The 18,657-nt window shown below is 46.9% G+C and overlaps 1 protein-coding gene across 2 annotated transcripts in view; it reads right to left on the bottom strand.

The window, feature by feature from the left end:
* The window catches only part of SRPK3 (SRSF protein kinase 3), a 120,349-nt gene that overhangs the window by 38,521 nt on the left and 63,171 nt on the right, over positions 1-18,657 (bottom strand). Inside the window, exons 7-9 of one of the 2 annotated variants that reach the window (XM_086940229.1) lie at positions 18,083-18,189; positions 13,560-13,725; positions 6,622-6,653 (exon numbers count right to left, since the gene is read on the bottom strand). In XM_086940229.1, coding sequence (XP_086796355.1) covers positions 6,622-6,653; positions 13,560-13,725; positions 18,083-18,189 — 305 coding nt within the window. Of the gene's footprint in view, positions 1-6,621; positions 6,654-13,559; positions 13,726-18,082; positions 18,191-18,657 lie in introns of both variants that reach the window. The other variant, XM_086940228.1, reaches the window with a different exon arrangement.

The raw sequence follows: 18,657 nt of genomic DNA, 5'->3' as shown, positions 1-18,657 counted from the left end.
GTTATGCACTCCTGTGGGAGACTAAGATATCCAAACTCCGAGACCTCAGGTGCGAGATTTCAGGGTTAAGCTGTCTGGGGTCTGTTGCGCAATTTAGTCTTGGTTCTGTGTGAGAAGGCCCAATCTTTTAGGGGGCTTTTCCTGTGGGCTGACAGACACCTCAGGAGCGCGGAGTAATGAGGGTGCCTCCCCCAATTGGGAGCCACTAGGATGAGATGCCCCTCTCAGCTCACAGACAGCAGGTCCAGTCCTCCTCTGCTCTTCCTTCGGTCCTGGAGTGTTCTGAAGTGGGTGCATGGAGGTGCCACCTTTATGCTGGTCAGGGCAAGGGCAAGTTTGTAAAAGTTATTTTTCTTTTAATACTTAAAAAAAAATATGACTTGACCACTGAATTAGATTTGTAAAAACGAATGAAAAGCACTTTTCTAGCTAGTCCCATTGTCGAGATACACTATCTGAAATGCCAAAACCCTTTTCTGGTTGGTGTAGACTCGGTCTGCTATCGCAGTCATGAGACCCCTGGAAGAGCTGCACCTGCAGGGGTTGAAGGTGGCACTTGGTGGCATTTATGGCGAATCACAGGTTGTGAAGCAGGGAGAATGCAGCTCGAGTGTGGGCTGGGCATTGCTCCCTGTCAGCACTCTTGATCAACCAATCGTGAAGACATCAGGGACAGCTCCTCCATTTGAGCGGAGGAGCGTCGCGCCACAGGCCAGATCTGTAAAATAAAATGGTAAGAAAGTTTATTCATCACCATTTAATTTTTCTGCAACCGCCCCATCCTGAACTGAGTGACTGGACAGGTGTGGCCAGAGCTGCCGAGTGCCAACAGAAGGGAGATGTGCGCTTTATTATGTGCATGTCCCTTTGGCTGACTGTCTCGGGACGGCCAGACAGACAGACATGCGCATTTTAAAGTTCTTTAACCGAGCTGTCTTAGTGCTGTGAGAGCAGTGCCAGGATTAGTTAGGGCAGTTTCCTGGTCCCGCGTTGGAGCCTGCCTGGAAAAGAGAGGACTGTTGGGACAGGACATCACGTCGGACCTCAAGGCAAGTATTTCTATTTTTTGCGCCCCCCCCCCACCATCTCCCCACACACCACCACCCTTGGTACATGACAGCCACTACTGAAGACAGGGGAACACGAGTGCCGCCCTTCCTTAGATAAGAAGTTCCCACCAGCAGGAACTTTGTGAACACCCTTGGGACTACCCCAAAGAGCAGTACTTTGAATTGGGGGGGCTGTCCACTTAAAGGGCAGGTAGCACCAGTGGGAAGGGTGGCTAAGTATGTGAAAGCAGGCATCAGTGAGGTCTAACTCCATTATGCAGCCGCCTTGCTGGAGCTAACAATGGAATTCTGCAGGCTTGTCATAACAAAGTGATACAAAAGAATGCATTTATTGAGGGGCCTGGGGTCCAAGATTGGCCTGTGAGAAGTGTTCATCTTGGGAATGAGGACAGGGGACGCCCTCCCTATTGCTCCCATGAGAAGGAGCACTTTTTCTTCTTCCTAGATTCTCTGTTGAGGGTCTGAATTTGGGTGGGATGATAGGGGTGTTTGGGAGAGTTCGACAGTAGCCGTGATGGAATACCATGAGAACCCAATGGTTTGAGGCGATTTCTTTCCAGTGGAGGAGGAAATCTTACAGTCTCCCCCAGGCAGGTGATGCATAATATGGGGGGAGATGGGGCAGGTCAGTGTTTGTAGATGGAGGCCTCTTTACTAGGGCATCTTCTACCACTCCTCTTATTGTTATTGCCACTTTGGCTACCTTTGATGTAGCACAAGACGAATGTTGCTTCTGACAGCAGTGGGAGGTAGTCAAGGGACGTGGCCTTACCTCTGCCTCTAGGTTGCCGCCTCTGAAAGGAGCCCTTAGTAGCGGATGCTGAAAGGGCACTCATTGATGTCGGCACCCACTGATGTCGGTGTCCTTGATGTTCTCAGCACCTAGTCAACCTGTGGCCCAAACAGATCTTCCCCATCACATGGGAGATTGCGCTTGGACAGCCGGCTTAAATCTAGAGATGGAGAGTCAGGCATGGCATTTGAGGAGAACCTAATAGTATCCCCCGGGAGGCTGTGTCTGCAGCATCAAGGGCTCAATGGATGCTGGTATTAGAGACGATTTTGCCCCTGGACCCGCTTTCTGACCTTAATTAAGGCAATCTTGTGCTGTGTCCAGGTCTGAACCCAAACTGTTTTGGGTCTAGACGTTGGTTAGCCCAAGGGAACAAACAATACTGGGACTCGTGCGTTTTTAAAGATTTGGAACCGTGACGCGCATACTTAATCAAGGACGATGATTATGAATAAACTGTAGGTCATTTTGAGAATAACCATTAGTTTTTTCTCTCTGCCTGAATGTTAATGTCGTTTATCTATGTATCCTATGAATTTGTTGTGATCTATGGAAACTATACACTTTATTTCACTTTTTCTCACCTTTTGCACTAGATAATTATTATGAAGATACAAGAGCCTTTTTGCTTAAAATAAATTAAGGAATAACATAATTAATTTGCGCTATTTATTTTGAGTATGCCTTAAGACAGATAGGATATCAATCAATGTTATATATAACACTGAAACGATAAGAACACTTTGACGTTATTTAGCTTAGAAAAGTGTGTTGTGGCAGAACCGCTGTTCGTTTCATGTAATTGTCCCAGGTTCTGCACTGTACTGGTTATCCCCATTGATTAATACGGAGATAAATGCTGAACGCTCCAGCTAGGAGAGTCAGAGGAGCATGACAGAGCAAGCACTGGGCTAGAGGCAGCCAGACAAATGTCCACTGGGTGCACCATGAAGTAACAAAGGAGTTTATAAACAGACCTAACACAGGTATGCTTCTAGTTAAAGAGTTTGTACTTTACCATGCTCTTTATGGTAGACACATGATGGTCGCTTCTTGTGGGTCTTGAATATGGCGGGTCTGTGTGTTTTTGTTGGGAGTGGTGTGAGTTGTCACTGCAGGAGCCGAGTTTATGTCAGATGGTCATTTCAGACCCTTCCATGTGTAAACAGGGGAGTCGCCCCAAGTATGGTGTCTTGTTCCTAATCGTCTACTAAAGCATCCATCCAGCTCATTAATCTGCTCACTCATCAGTAGGTTATGACCACGGATCAAATGCAATGATTGCTTTCAGCCCCCAGAAGAGAAAGAACCAGGTCACGTAACCTGATTTTCCTGGTAATGGATCGCTTGTTACACCAGATTAAGCCTTCAGTGCCTGAGTAGAAGGTGCCTTTGGGACTAAACAGCTTTCAGACCCCGAGATTCCACTGCACCGTTAGCTAACCCTGGTTTAGGCAAACAACCCCTCCTGGATGTGGTGACACTAGTTGACTGCACCAAGAGATCTAGTTCTTCTCCATTCCCAGGTGCTTTGCAACAAGCAGGGTTTCTACCCTCTATGACGATTCTGAAAGGTTCCTTCTGGGACGGTCACTCACACAATCACAAGTGGACAAAGTAGATCCTGCTGCAAGCTCCTCCTCCTTCCCAGCAGTAGATTCCCACTCAATGAAAACAAGAGTTGAGGAGGAGAACGCCTTCTAGGCAGTGAAAAGATGTACCACAAGAAGAAGCAAAAAATATTCAGATTCTTGTAAGCTTCCATTGTAAATGAATGTGTATTTGTAAAGCATGTGTTCACCAGTGGGTTTCTTGGTGCTGAATACGAATAGTGCACATTTGTGAACTGATACCCAACTCAGGGGTGCCCACTTTATCCTCCTCAGGCTGATGAAAGGACCTGCTGGGATTGAAACCTGTCCCAATATAGGGTACAACACAGGTTGCTTAGTCCGCCGAGTAACAGACTCGGGTACCGGGTTAGTGCCATCCAATCTGCCAGCATAATGGACACACATGACAAAGCAGAGGCAACATGAAGCTCCAGTCACGTTTGCCCAGAGAGCTCTCAAGCTTGACCAGCCTGTTGATCCGTAACACTCTAAGCGTCCCCTACTACAGGCTGATGAATATGTGATGCTGCGGTCCTAACTTCCCCAGCAAGCGGTGGAGGTACGATGACCTGGCCATGAGGGTTGTGATCTCAGGGCTGGAGCATGCCAGTAATGTTCCCGTGCCAGTCGTTTACTTACACTGGACTCCTCATTACACTCCATAAACTGCTTTTCTGTCAGTCTCAGGCTCCAGCACTGAGGACGTCTCTGACCATTCAGACCTTGACACTCTACAGGAGAGGCACGCTAACTGGAAGGCCACTTTGTCAAGGCTTGGTACCAGTCACTACTGGTCGACAAATACTGTTAGAGTTGCTAACACCACCAAGTGCATTTTTGGGTCACAGATCAGCCATTTTAGGAGTGAGTTTTGTGTTGAACCAGGACCACCTTTCCCCCTGGTTATCAGGTACAGTTGTGGTGTCTGGGTTTTTCCAGGATTAGTTTAAGAGGCACGTTCTTTTCTTGGTCGCGATGAGTGAATTCACCTGGGGCAGATCTGGTGTGGCACCTCAAGAAGCAGAATGTTTGCTCACAAGTAAACAGATGCCTTGATGAAGTTGATGTCTCTGTGGATTTCAGTTTCATATTTATCATCCTCCTCGTCCTATTACTGGCAGGAGAGGGGCGAACTCCCCCTCTTCTTTCCTTAACTTCTCAGAGTTTGGTGGGGCAATAGGGGAAAGCTAAAAATGCTCGATCAGCTCAGAACTTCAAGGCCATTGCTTAAACCTGGAGCCATTCGCGCTCTTAGGTGACTCATTAGCTACAAATCTCCTCACAAAAGGAGCCTCATGCTTCAAAGAGATGTCAGCGAATCTAGCTGTGGCCAGAGCACCGTCGGCTCACAGGTAGCTCTGTGAGACTAGATGCTGGGAAAACGTTCAAAGCAGCCTTCCTCTTTCTCCTCTTCAAAAGTATTTTCACATTTCATACACGGTTAACAACATTTATGAACAGTAGTGCTTGGGAAGCACCCCTTCAGTAATAGATAAATAGTAAGAGCATGTCTTCAGTCTTTCACTCCGGCAAGCTGTGTGCAGAAACTGTGGCCAGATTGTCACAGATAATGACATCTGTGATTTGAGAAGGAGTATGGAGGGCACTGGGGATCAGCAGAATTCCAAGGAGACCAGAGCTCTAACGAAACTGTGGTTGTCAAATAGTTTTGTGGAGACAGAATGATTTGTTGATGGCAAGGTTTTTGCAGTTGTTGATGGGGTTGTTTACAAATAGATTGAGCTCTCATGATCGGGTAGGTCATTAATAAAGAACAGGACCTAATCAGCAGAGGTACAAAGGGTGATGGGGGATCACAGTCTAAACCACTGACAATCGCATCACTTTTATCTAGAATCCAAAACAACTGCTTCAAATCGCTTCGAGTGGCATTCCAACCCTTCGTTTTAGCCCATGGTGCCACTAAAGAAAGAGACCCTCATCGGACAGTCCATCCTGGACAGCCAGGAGAGGTCCCCTCCAGAAAGGTGACACAAGCAACGCTGGAACGGCTTCGGCCTCATTATGTAGAGTGTTGCACTGTATGTGATTGCTGAATGTGGAGGGAGTGGGAGGGACCGGAGTCACATGAAGAACGTGGACCGAATGACTGCTGTTTCATTGTACGTGGATCAGTAGAATACAGTGGTTCTCCGTAAACGGTCTCCATCGAATACTGATGTCAGACCATGCAAGCCTTTCTTCTGCAGTCCTTCGAGGATTTAGAATTGAGAAACAAAGTTGGACTTCGGCTGGCACAGGCTTTCAACCAAGGCCACACAGGTGTCCTAGACAGGAGAAAAGATAGTGACCAAAAGGACCCTGTTGTAGTCTAACGGAGGAACACTCGCCCTGGGCAGCTTCAAAACATTTAAGAGACAGACCGCATAGAGAAGAAATGCCAGCCCCACCTGTCAGGCAATTCTGAACCAGTTAAAAAGAAGGGGCATCAGATTCACAGAGCGCAACAAAGAATGGAACAGCATGGGACGTCCCTTCACTGATTTCCACACCTCATTCTTCAGAATTCCCATTTGAGTTTCAATGGGATGAACAGGTAGGATATTTTAAACAATGTGGTAAAATGTCACGGCACTAGTACAAAACAATCCATAGAGTGATCGACTGCACGAGTTAGATACAGCATACATACCACCCCTAGGGGTGGTCAAAACAAGCAAGGCTTCAAAAGCCAAACTATCCCTGTGGAATTGACACCGTGATCACTCAAGACTGGAGGCAGCAGAGCTGTCTCTTGGGTTACAAAGAGTGTGAAGCTCTGCTTCAGACCATCGATAGCAAAGAAATGTCTACGGTTCCACTGATAACATGATCCACACTTACACGATAGGGCTGTCCACAGAGTTACGAGCACCTCATAGACGTATGTCTAGGTCACAAGAACCATATCTTACATTACATACAGCTTACAGGTTCTCATTTAAGTTAAATGCATAAACAGTGTCTGCATGATGCATGCACTATGTACGCTGCAGGCTTCTTTATGATGATACACGCAGACACGAGTATAAACATATGTGTGCACAAGGCAAGGGTTCTGTGAGCCTGACCCTGCACCTCACCCCGCAGGTGTCTATGAGCTGGGGTTTGACGTCTAAAACCCACCTCCCCAGCAGACACTTACCTGGGTTTCCTGGGGGGCCGGAGCGGAACTTACTGCAGAGGTGTAAAGTCCCCAGAGGGAAAGAAGAGATAGCAAACAAGGAAGGGGAAAAAGAGAGAAAGAAGAAGAAGGAGAAAAATAAGGAAACAGAAGCAAAAGAGCGGCTCTGTACAACAATAATACATGAAACAGCTTTTGCCAATAAGGGTAAAAGGAACAACCTTCTAGAACACCAGTACACTGAATATCTAAGTACAATACAGAGTACAAGACCAACACTCCCACAGCTTAGTGTAAATGCTTACTTCTTAAAATACTGAAAAGCATCTACTGACCTGCAAGCCTGGTCCTCCTGCTGCAGTGTATTCGTCATGTGCTTAGGTGAATTTTCCGTTAGTGTCACTGAGTGAGTACTGGACTATTTTGTCTTGCGATTAACTATAGTTACAACTGAACAAACTAAATGCAACCGATGAAAGCACATTATAGGAAGCCATTACCTAAAGAGATTCTAGGGATATACTTGGCTCACTTGAGAATTAGGTGTAGAGGTAAAAATAAATCAACTAATGCTTAGCATACGGAGTTAAGTGGTGCCTAATATGTAGCTCAGCAAACTGTGACGACAATAACCTAGAAGAACAAGATTTGCTTTCTGGTAACAGCTTCTGGCACATGCAATAATCCTTCTGCTATGCCAGTATTTGAGCAATCCTTTATTGTGGTAACATTATCAAACCATACACAAAGCAGCCTTCTTTTTCTGACATCACAGAAGTAAACTAGTTAACGGCCCCATGAGTACAAACAATACAGAGATGATCGTTTCAGACCCCAGATGTAACACAACGTGAAACTGGGAATCTCCTTTGAAAGGAATCCTGGAGAAACAGTGACATCCTCTTTGTCATTATAACAAAGTGAACAAGGTCACTCGACGGACAGTGGATGAATGTTTATTTCTTTGTTTCAGAGGCTACAATACTATCGTGGACATTTCCACGTAAGAAGAAAATGAGAACACAGAGAGAATTACATGGCTCTCCTAAATATCTGCCAACAGATGAGCACTTTCTAAATAACTTAAAAATGAAGGTTCCTATCTGGGCGCCCACACAGATTCTGTTAAAGACTAAGTTATGATATTCACCGAGGAATATTAGCCCATTGTTTTTAGGACTTCATTGCAATTCAGTGGAAAGTGAAATCCCAAAATTGTAAACCCGCCAGAGCTAGACGACTTGTTTCACACATGCCTGACTGTGAGTGAAAGCTTTGTTCTGCCTATGATAGGGAATGTCTGGTTTGCTTAATAATTTCTTATGATGTGATTAGGAATAATAATAATAATAAGAACATTTCTAAAGCGCCTGGTTACACTAAGCCAATGTGTCCCCGCTAATCTGTTTGGCATGAAGTGGGTCCTCACTGAGATCCAGGACTGAGGCTGGAACGTCGGAATCATAGCCCGAATATCCTGGACTCTCCGTCCCAGGAAATAGGCACAAAACTGCACAGGGTCCAGAATTGGTCAGATAAAATGAGAGTCTGAGAAGGAGTCAAAAGTGATTTTGGCACGTTTATAGTGAACTCCAATGATATTAGATGTCCGTCGTAGTCTAACGTCAGGTGACGATTGTGGGGGGGAGGAGGGATAGCCTGCCTTCAGGAGCCAGTCGTCGAGGTAAGGGAAGACTGGGACACCAGACCTTCAAATATGATCTGCGACCACTGTCAATGGCTTCGCGAACACCCGAGGGGCACTGGTGAGGCCAAAGATAAGCACAGCAAACTGAAAATGCTCTTGGCCCACCGTGAACAACGGATGGCGCCTCAGGGCTTGGCGGGAATTTGTAAATAAGTATCATGCAGGCCAAACCCACCACCCAGTTACCAAGGTCGAGGGAAGACAAGACATGAGACAAGTTGAGCATCTTGATTTTGTCCCTTCGCAGGAAGGCATTGGGAGGGTGAAGATTTAGAAGCGTGCAGAGGTCTCCATCCTTTTTTTGTACCAAAAAGTAAAGGGAATAACAATCATGACCTACTTCGGACGTCTGCAACCTCTCTATGCCTCCTAGGCCAAAAGAGCTTGCACTTATAGTTGTAAAAGGGACAGATGATCCTGGTCAACCGTTCTAGGGACAGTGGCAAGGATGGTGGGCTTTTAAAGAATGAAAGTACGTCAGTCCACTGAAAGATCTGCAACACCCACTGTCCGAGGTGATGGCTTGCCACTCTGGGAGAAAGTGCTGGATACAGTCACCTATAGGGTGGCTGTGTGTCGCTGAGGACGCTCTTAGGAGACTTAGAGGCTGCGGCAGCTGGAGGGGCAGTTGAGAGAGCAGCACACTGCATCTGTTGTCTGTGTGGCCTGTAGGACCATCAGCCGCACCACTAAAGGGCTGAGTGCTATGCAGGAGGTAGTTGCTGAAGGTGCTGGAACCCTCTACTGAAGCCAAGTAAAGGGCAAAAATAAGAAATCGTCTGACGTGTAGCAGTTGACAAGCTCAGGGAACACGCTGTAGCCCTACTCTTTAAACCGCTCAAGCACAAAATCAGTTGCTTCCAAAAAGTCAGGAACTGTCAACGGGCATGTCCAAGAGGCTGGACTGAACATCCGTAGAAAACCCAGAGGACCACAACCATATGTGCCAGAGGGGGGCCACACTGGAGCCAATGGCTCTGCCGAACGATTCGGTTGTATCAAAGCCACAACGAATAGTAAACTTGGCAGCGCCCTGCTCGTGAAAGAATGTGTGGCACTTTCTTAAAAACAATCAGAAGGATCTGGATCACTTAATCCCATAAGGCATGGGGGTAAAGACCCAGAAAATCTCCAATCACAAGACAAAGCTGGTAGGTGAGAACACACTGCGTCCAAAGGTGTCAATCTGTTACGACTCCCAATCAGGAGGAGCTGCAGGGAAGGCATCAGACTTAACGTTAGTACAGAATGCCTATACCACCCGACTCTCAGGACTAGGGTGGTGCGAAAGTCGATGTCTCCCGGTACAATGCAGTGGCGAAGGGCAATCTGTTGGTTGACCGTGGGTCCAGGACCAGGACTGACCCAGGTCCTAAAAGTGAGTTTATAAGAAATTCGATAAATAGGGGGAGAGGATCATAACTAGTTTGGCCCGGCCGAAGGACATCTGTTAGAACTTTGGCCTTGACTTCTTGAGTGGGCATCAGGAAGTCAAGGATTTCTGCAGCCCTCCTCATCACCACTGGATGATGACCACCTAGAAGAGAAATCAAGACAGTGTCTGGAGATGTGGCTAGGTCACTAGCGTCTCAAAGGCCATCATACTAACTGTCACCCTGGTACGGTTTGGCAATTTAGTTTCCTGCATTATAACATCTGTTGTCGAAGTCAGTGCCAAATATATCTTGAAGAAACTGTGCCCTCCCATGTGGAAGAAGCACAGTATCCGTTTTGGAGGGATTGCCTGTATTGGGATGGGCGCTGAACTGTCTCGGATTCAGACAGCTCTATGGGCTGGCCACTATCATTGGAGAAGTCAGTATCAATGTTGATGGATCGCATTCCAGTGTAGCGAGTGGCACCAGAGGCGGACCAGGTATTAAAGCCGGTACGGATCTAGAAGCTTATCCAGAGAGTTCAATTGGTGTAGAGTGACGCCCCACCAGAGGAGGCCCAGCTGGGAGGCCTCTTGCATCCATGGGGTCTGAAGGAGTGCTAGGGGGCAGTCGGCTTCACAAATACGTGACGTATTGCCTTGAGGAACTCCAAGACCTACAGTTGAGCTGCCCTGGGCCTAGGAAATATTTGCTGGCAAGGGGCAGATAAAGGATCAGGAACAGGCTCAGTAGAATGACTTAATGAGCGATTCCTTGAGGCGCGATGACACCTGCGTCCTCTCTCTAGACTCAGAGTGGCATGATCGAGTAGAGGCCCTCTTGGACGTCTTATTGTTTTTCTTGGCCTTCTCCAAGACTGGGACCTCGAAGACATGTTGCAGGAATGGGGGCATGGGACTGGGATCTCCCCCCATGACTTCGACCGACGTGTGGTCATTCCGTAACAGGCAACAAATAACTTCACCTCTCTTCCCAGATGGCCTTGAGGTGCATCTGGGCACTGTCGCTCCAGGCAGCAGAGTCGTGGGACGACCTCAGACACCACACACCTACCAAGTGAGGATCATAAACAGACATCTATCTTTGACATTTCCCACATGGTTTTTGGCTTTGTTTTGTTGGAGGACATTCCTTTGCACAATGCAAGAAAGATTTGGGAAAAGTTCTTGAAAAGTTGGAGTAAACATGGTTAAAATGACCAGGGTTAGCTCTGGATCCGCACTGACAGGCATGGAAAGAAAGGAACGGATGTCAGCACAGATGGCTGGAATCTATAGAGATCTCCACACATCACATCAGGTCTGAATATCGTTGCCACAGAGTGGCATGCACCACCTCTTGGCAGGCAGGGGAACTGATTCAAAGTTTCCTAGATCCAGCCAGACACCTAGGGAATATTCTAAGGTGAGGAATCTGGGTTCAAACTCTCTATCAGAAAGAAATATTTTGTGAATGTGCCAAATTACCTTCAAGTATTCCTGACAACATTCAGTCTAGGAATATGCCATGGGTAAGTACATGGTGACTTGCTTTTAGTTAACCAAGCTTGTTGCTTGTAGCTTTCATATACGAACACATAGGGGACAAAGTGACAGTCATAAAATTCCCTATGTTCCTCCTAATGCTGTGGAGGTAAGGTGGTGTGGAAGGGTTTCGGCTGTGGCTGTGGACAATATGCCTGTTCTTCATTTGTGTCTTAACGTTTCATCCTGGCCAGGACCGAAGGTTGTTCCATAAGGACCGTCAGGATTCAACTCTGCTTCAGCCTCAGTATCCAGCAATTTAGCAGGTGGTTAAAGCATCATTTTGCTGGGAGAAGTGTGCTCTGGCCACAACTCTCCTGATTCCATAGCTTCTTTTTTTATGTTGAAGTAGACAGTGACAATGTATTGTTTGCGGACACTTTTGGTGACAAGAGTGCTGTCACTTTACTGATCGGTACAAAAAGGGGGTGGTGATGGACGGAGCATCTGAACCAATCAAACACTCACACCCAGTCAACAGATCTGGGTTTAACCCATCACCGTTCTTTAGCCCACCTTACTGTTGGCAAAGTCGAAACAGATTCTTTTGTTGCCTACTCTCCTATTAAGGATAATGACCACACTGTCACCAGCAAAGTCTTAGGCAATGGCGAGTTAAGTGGGCTTCATAGGAAGGCTTGCTTCCTCACTTTGGCTAGTGGTGTCGACGACATGTCCTCGGTGGCAGTCGTCATCGGGCTTACTGTCAACAGCATGGTTGTCTTCCACTTTGTTTGCCGAAGAGGAAGATGGAGGCATAGTGGTGGGAGAAGGTATCTTATGCTGCTCCTGGTAATTGACTTTTTCAGAGCCGCTTTGTTTTTTTTTTTCCCTCAGGCTCATCTAAGGCCGATTCTTTAGGTCTAGATTTTTCCTTTGAGGCCTCGCTGGTTCGAGCTTTCTTTTTTGATGCCTTTTTCTCTCCTATGAAGATGGGTATTCAGCATCCATATTTTTCTGGATCCATCTTAAAAGGTTCCCTTCATGATCACCGAGAGTCTTGGCAGATGTTCTGCAGATTTTGTAGCCCTCGGCTTTGTTTTCTGGGTAAAGTCAGTAAATACACCTCTGGTGAGATCATCTGATAAGAGCCTCGTTTTCCCACAGGAATCAAGGGCTTTGAAAAGGCTCCTCTTGGTTTCTCCATGGGTTTTCCTTTTTCCAGAAGCAGTGGCGTTCTAAATCTACACCTGCAGCCTCAGGAAATGTGTCAAGATGTCATTGCTAGTGACAGATAGACTTATCAGATTCAAAATAAAAGCAAAACTCTGGAACTCTATTCTGCACGACGTTAGGTGTGATGACCCAGGTTCTTTAGAAGTGAGGTGGATGTGCTAACAAAGTGGGCACAGTTTGGGGCTTTTCAAGCTGCCAGTGCCTTGTGTTGCTATGGTAAAATTACAGACGAACTCCCACTTGGACAACAAGAGAAGGTGCAAGCATATGAATGTATGAAGGGTCCAATGCTAGACACGGTGTTCTTATTAATGTGGAGCTGTGTGGTTTCTGCCATCAGGGAAAAAAAAATTGGTGGCCATGATGCCAGTTGAAAGTTGGCGGGCAATGACATTATGGACATGATATTCAACATAATTTTCACTGTTGTCTAATTTGTGCAAAACCATCATTTTAACAATGGCGCTCTTGCACCAAAAATTGTAAAATATGTCCGACATGACTTGGGAGAATATTCCTAGGCACCAGAAGTCTTTTAAAAGTGGTTCCGATCCCTACACTGGTGCTAATTTTACAAGATCCATGTCAATTAGAGATTCCAGAGGGAAGGGAGTGGAGTGTGGGTGAGGCCCCAATGGATGGAGATCATTACACAAAAGTGCTCCAAATGGTCCAAGTTTGAGTTCAGCCGCCAGAGAGATATGTGCAGTATTAGTAAATGAGAAGGTGTGAATATTCCATTGTTTTACATTTATTTACAGAAAAGCATTTGCTACAAAAAGTTTAAAAAGGTGCAACAATGAAGGAAAGAGCTGGACACGTTAAATTGCATAAAAAAAACTCCTCTATCTTTAACAAGGGCCCCAGTGTTCAAGAGGCCAGGTTACTGAAATACAAACTACACAGGGCTCTCCGAAAGATGCACTAACTTCAAGCTGTTAAGCAGCCACAGCTCTTCGTCTGCCTTTCCACACCCTGCTCTATGGTGGCCCGGTGGCAATGAACGCCAATTATAAAAAAAGAAAAGCTACATAAACAATTGATAAACATATTTATGGAATAAAGAAACAACAAAACATTGCAAACTTGGAGTTATAATTCACAAGGGGTCAGTAGCTCAGGAAAAAGCATGCGCTGAAAGAACAGAGGCCTTACCAGCAGACCCCGAGGGAGGCGAAGTCCCTGTGATTTGCCACACTGTGGCCTCCGCGGCCAGCCGGCGGATGTAGGCATCATTCACACAGAGGAGGATGTTCTCGGGCTTGATATCTGTGTGGATGATTTTGCACTTGGTGTGAAGGTAATCCAAGCCCTGCAGCACCTGAAGAAGGCGGCAAAACAGATGAGTCGAATGGGCCAGAAGTACGGCCATTTAAAACCACTCCCAGAGAACACAGCAGCAAGATATCAATGGGGAAAACGGACCGCAGGGCTCACCTTCAAAAACACAAATAGCATTTTCAAATGCACATTTATGGTGAAAACCACAGATCAGCCTTTCAAGGGAATGCAAAACCAAAGGCTCCAAAGGCACGCCTGGAGCATTGGCAGGTCTTTCTTATTCTAATCAGAACAAGCTCTGATTCTTTTCCCACCAAACTGGCATGTGCCAAAGCCGCAGACTACAGATACAACTTTGCACACTGGAAGCTGCTACCTCAATATGTATACATTTTCTACTGTGGAACCTTATACTGTGGCAGGGTGTATGCTCAAAAAGTCAGGAACCCACAATAATGGGTCAAGAGACCTAGTTTGTGTGTATGGTTACTGCGTAATTTTGTCAGTGTCTACCATAAAGAGAAAGAAAAATGTATTTCTAGAGTCCCCTCACTCACCGGGGTTTCCCCACGGTGACATGCTTCATCATTGGGGCCATCCCAGTTCTCTACGAAAAGGGGCGTGCAGCGACTAGCGGACTACGCAGGAGCACTGTATTTGTGAAAGGCTATGTGTGGTGTAAAGTGTTGTGGTGGTGGAGTGGTTGTGTGATTAAAAATACTGTGCTAGTGGGCCTCAACAATTTATTCTGTTCCTAGTTTGGTATATTAAAATGGGGTAACACTGCTATCTAACCTTAAATTGGGCTAAATCAGTGTTTTGTGGTCGACATGTTTCAAGCTCCCCAAGCTTTTCATCAAGACCATACAGGGTCCAGCCCTGTCTATATACCACTCCTATATTTAAATAAATAGGATTGATTTGATATTTTTTCTTTGCGCTGTTAATTTAAAACAAGCGTTTTCATACATACGATTTGTATCTTAATGGCGTATATGTATTGGTGCTTAATTGCACTTCATGGTCTCAGGCGAGGGCGGGATCACCTCGTGGAAACATTGTTCCTTATCGGCGAAATATGCGGTCGGGTGAGGATCGAGCAGGTAATACCGAGCGGTTTCGCCGATAAGGAACAAACAAATAAATTGTTGAGGCCCACTAGCACAGTATTTCTAATCACACAACCACTCCACCACCACAACACTTTACACCACACATAGCCTTTCACAAATACAGTGCTCCTGCGTAGTCCGCTAGTCGCAGCACGCCCCTTTTCGTAGAGAACTGGGATGGCCCCAATGATGAAGCATGTCACCGTGGGGAAACCCCGGTGAGTGAGGGGACTCTAGAAAGAAATTTTTCTTTCTCTTTATGGTAGACACTGACAAAATTACGCAGTAACCATACACACAAACTAGGTCTCTGGACCCATTACTGTGGGTTCCTGGCTTTTTGATATATACGACTGGAGGCTGACCTAGTTTTGTTTATCCTCCTTCTCCCCCCATTTCTTTTTGCAGGGTGTATGCTCGGACAGGTGACACATTGGAACATGGCTGGGGTGGCTCTTATGTTGCTCAAGATCAGTGGGCTTGCATGATAAGCTCCAAATGTGAGTTTTCAGTGTTCTGAAACCGGTCCTCGGAAGCTTGTTTCCGGTTCAGGGAAGGCATGGCTTGGCAGTTCGGGCTGGACTGTTCCCATGAGGCACAGGGTCAGACTGATTTGCATATGGCTGTGTCTGAACTGGGGAGGCGGAGTGAGCTAAAGAACGGTGATGGATTCAACCCACATATGTGACTGGGGGTGAGTGTCTGAAAAGTTTCAGCGCTCTGTCCATCATCTCCTGGTGTTTGCCTGGATGCCCGTCTACCAACAGAAAGAAGGGCAGGGTGTCATGGAAGCAAGCACGCAGTACTGAACTGTTTTACTAGTTTTCAGCATTAGGTTAGCAGAACGGACCCTGGGTTGAAGTCCTAGGAGCAGGCACAGATGCTCTTGCCCCGCTTCACTCGTGACACTGATGTTTACTGTCTCTCTTATGGTGACCCTGGCTGATCACACAGATTCTCCGAGCTCTGACCTTTGTTCAGTTTTCTTGGTTTGGAGGTTCCCAGCATTTTCATCACTCAGCGGATGTGAATTCAGTTCTCTTGTGTAAGAAAATGTTTTGTTTTTGATTGATTGCTGAAGGAGGCACTGAAGGTCTGCCATGAGAGAGAGCAGCAGGCCACAGCCACCCGGAGGCTCGCACGGGAGGCCCCGTCTTGTTGGCCGGCAGTCGGGAGGAGCTGCACCGCCGCCCCTTCATCGGTGCACTGCACCTGGGAGCTGCGCAGATCCCAGAGTCTCAGCTGGAGGCTCAAGTGGAAGATGCTCCGGGAAATTAACTTGCACACCGAGGGCATCCCGGAGAGGCCCATACGGACTTCATCCATCTCTGATTGGCTCAAGAGTTGGGTACCAACCTGAGAGGTGTCAGTCTGTTTCATAATAGAGAGGGCACACAGAGCCCTGATCACGAAGCCTCCTGGGGGCACCCTGCCTTGCCTTTCATTGCGCGAGTTGTTTATTACGCCATTCTTCGGGTGGCATTCACGATTGGGCCTCTTGTCCATCAGTTCGCCCCAGTGATGATTTTTCGGACTATATGATAAAGTTTCAACAGCGCCGGAGATCCTTTCAAGAAGTAAGCACAACTGGGGACTATAAACATCCAATACATACATCTTTTTCTGGCCCGCTTCAAAGTCATCTTCCAAGTCAAAACCTTGTTTTTTGATACCCCACATGCGGCCTGGGATTGGGCGTAGGGGCTGACTTCATGCGCGGTAGAAGAAAGGAGGAGGCGGAGCAGGGCACGAGTCGGGGGTACACGCGGTGGACTGCGTCCACCCACGATTTTCACAGGGTGGACGTCGTCTGCCAAGAAGTTGGGCTCTACAAAAAAATATGCTGAATTCACCCTGGTGTAATTTCCAAACACCAGGACATATTCAGCAGCGCCTGCACGACGTTGTCTGCTTTCGATCTGCAACAAACTGAAGGCGGGGAGGGGGGTTTTCTTTTAATTCAGACTCCTGCTGAGCCCATAACAAAGGCCGAATCTGAGGAGTCATCAGGCCTCCTTTTGTTGGAGTTTCTTGGCTGGCAGCAGTCAGGAGCCTCGCACCTGATGCAAATGCAGCAGAGGGGAAACAAAGGCTCACACCTTGTTAGCGCTTCTAACATGCTTAAGATAAACCAGGAGCGTTTCCTTATATAATCGAAATATGCTCCAATGTACTCATGATAGACATGTTAAACATATATGTGAGGGCTAAAGATCTGATTTCCCTTCTTATGATGCCACTTCCTGTGAGGTTACGTGCTGTAAAGTCACACGCCCTGACGTCATGCGCAGTGATGTCACGTGCCGTGATGCCACTTGCTTTCTGTTTAACTAGGTCAGTCCCGCCACTTGTGCCCTGAGGCTGAGGCCCTCAAGGAGAAGGGCACACAGCTCCATGATGCACCAAACTAGTTTTGAATGTAGCTAACATCGCGCTCTACTCAACAAAGGAGACTTGGCAAAAGAGTATCAAAGGAAGGACATTGTAATCACTGCTTGAGGAAATGAAAGAGGGGAAACGCTTCGCTCGTGCCCTAAGATGGTTTGAGGGCTTAAAGGGGAAAGAAACAGAACTCAAAGAGATTAGTTGCAACTCTGAAGCAAACATCTTTGTATAAAAACCATAACTGGCTTGTTTAGAATTCCTCTCTTTCAATCTAGCCAGTCTCCGATGGCAATTCGCAGATGCGCAGTATGGGAAGACTAAAAACTGTTGACTCTACAGCCAGTGTCTTCACTAAACCCGATTCATAAGACATAGGATTCGGCCTTCGAACAAAGGCCTCCTGGGTGCACGCAGATCCTTGCTGCAGGCCGGTGGAGTTGGCCCTCCATTCCAACTCCCCATTGGGGCTTGCACGGACAGGCCACTGATAACCAGCTGGTGCAGGTCAACGGTCCACCTTCTGAATCCGGAGGCACGACTCCCACTCTCTGCGCCTTCTTTGGAGCGGTCTCACTACCTCTCAGGCAGACACAAGGATGTTATGTTGCTGTTGAGGCTTGGATGGACAAACCCTCCACCCAGGAACCACCAACTATGGCACCTGCGTTCCTCCCACCAAACCTGCCAATACCCAGGGGTAAACACCCCAAGCACACGTTCCTCAGGGTTAGCACTTCTGAAAGCCACTAGTAGATGCCTGAATCGCCTCTGGGTTCGCGGAGATCTCAAGTTGAGCCATCATTTCACAAGTTGCCTTGACACACCGCTGGTTTATGAACAATAATGAAGATCCCATAAGGAGAAGAGTTATTTTAGTGTAACAGCGCGCCTCATCTTTACCTGCCGGATGATGCTCTTGACACAGGGCAGCGGCAGCCCTTGGTAGTTGGACCGGATGATCCATTTCAGCAGCTGGTGTCCGAGCACCTCCAGAACCATGCACACATGTGACAATAGTCAAGGAGATTTCTGATCAATGATGGGGACAGACAACAGGCAGCACAATTACAAAAGAGGAAGAACTATTTACTGACCGGTAACTATGGATCCTTAATCCTTGAGTTTCAGAATAATATGAAGTTAACTTCTATACACTTTCTTATTCTGGCCTCTAAATTCACAACTGATTAGGAACCAGATTCCACAGCCCCAGAAACAGCAAGAGAGTGTGGAGGGAAAGCACAGGCCAGACAATGAAACAGGCTACAGAGAACAGTCGGGCCAACAGCTGCATGCATAAGAAAAAACACACCCAATTAGTAAAATCTAAAAGGTTATGCAGGGGAGCCCAAGTAGCTGCATGACTCCTGACAAATTTCTGCAACTGGCTCAATCCTCTGAAAAGCTGCTACGGACTCAGCTCTGAAGGGATGAGCATGAAGCCACAGGGTAGACTGAACTCTTCTTGTGTCACA

Source organism: Lissotriton vulgaris, chromosome 10, assembly GCF_964263255.1.
Source record: "Lissotriton vulgaris chromosome 10, aLisVul1.2, whole genome shotgun sequence".
NCBI classification, from domain to species: domain Eukaryota; kingdom Metazoa; phylum Chordata; class Amphibia; order Caudata; family Salamandridae; genus Lissotriton; species Lissotriton vulgaris.
The sequence above is the reverse complement of the archived record's forward strand: the minus strand, read 5'-3'. Positions and strand labels throughout refer to the sequence as shown.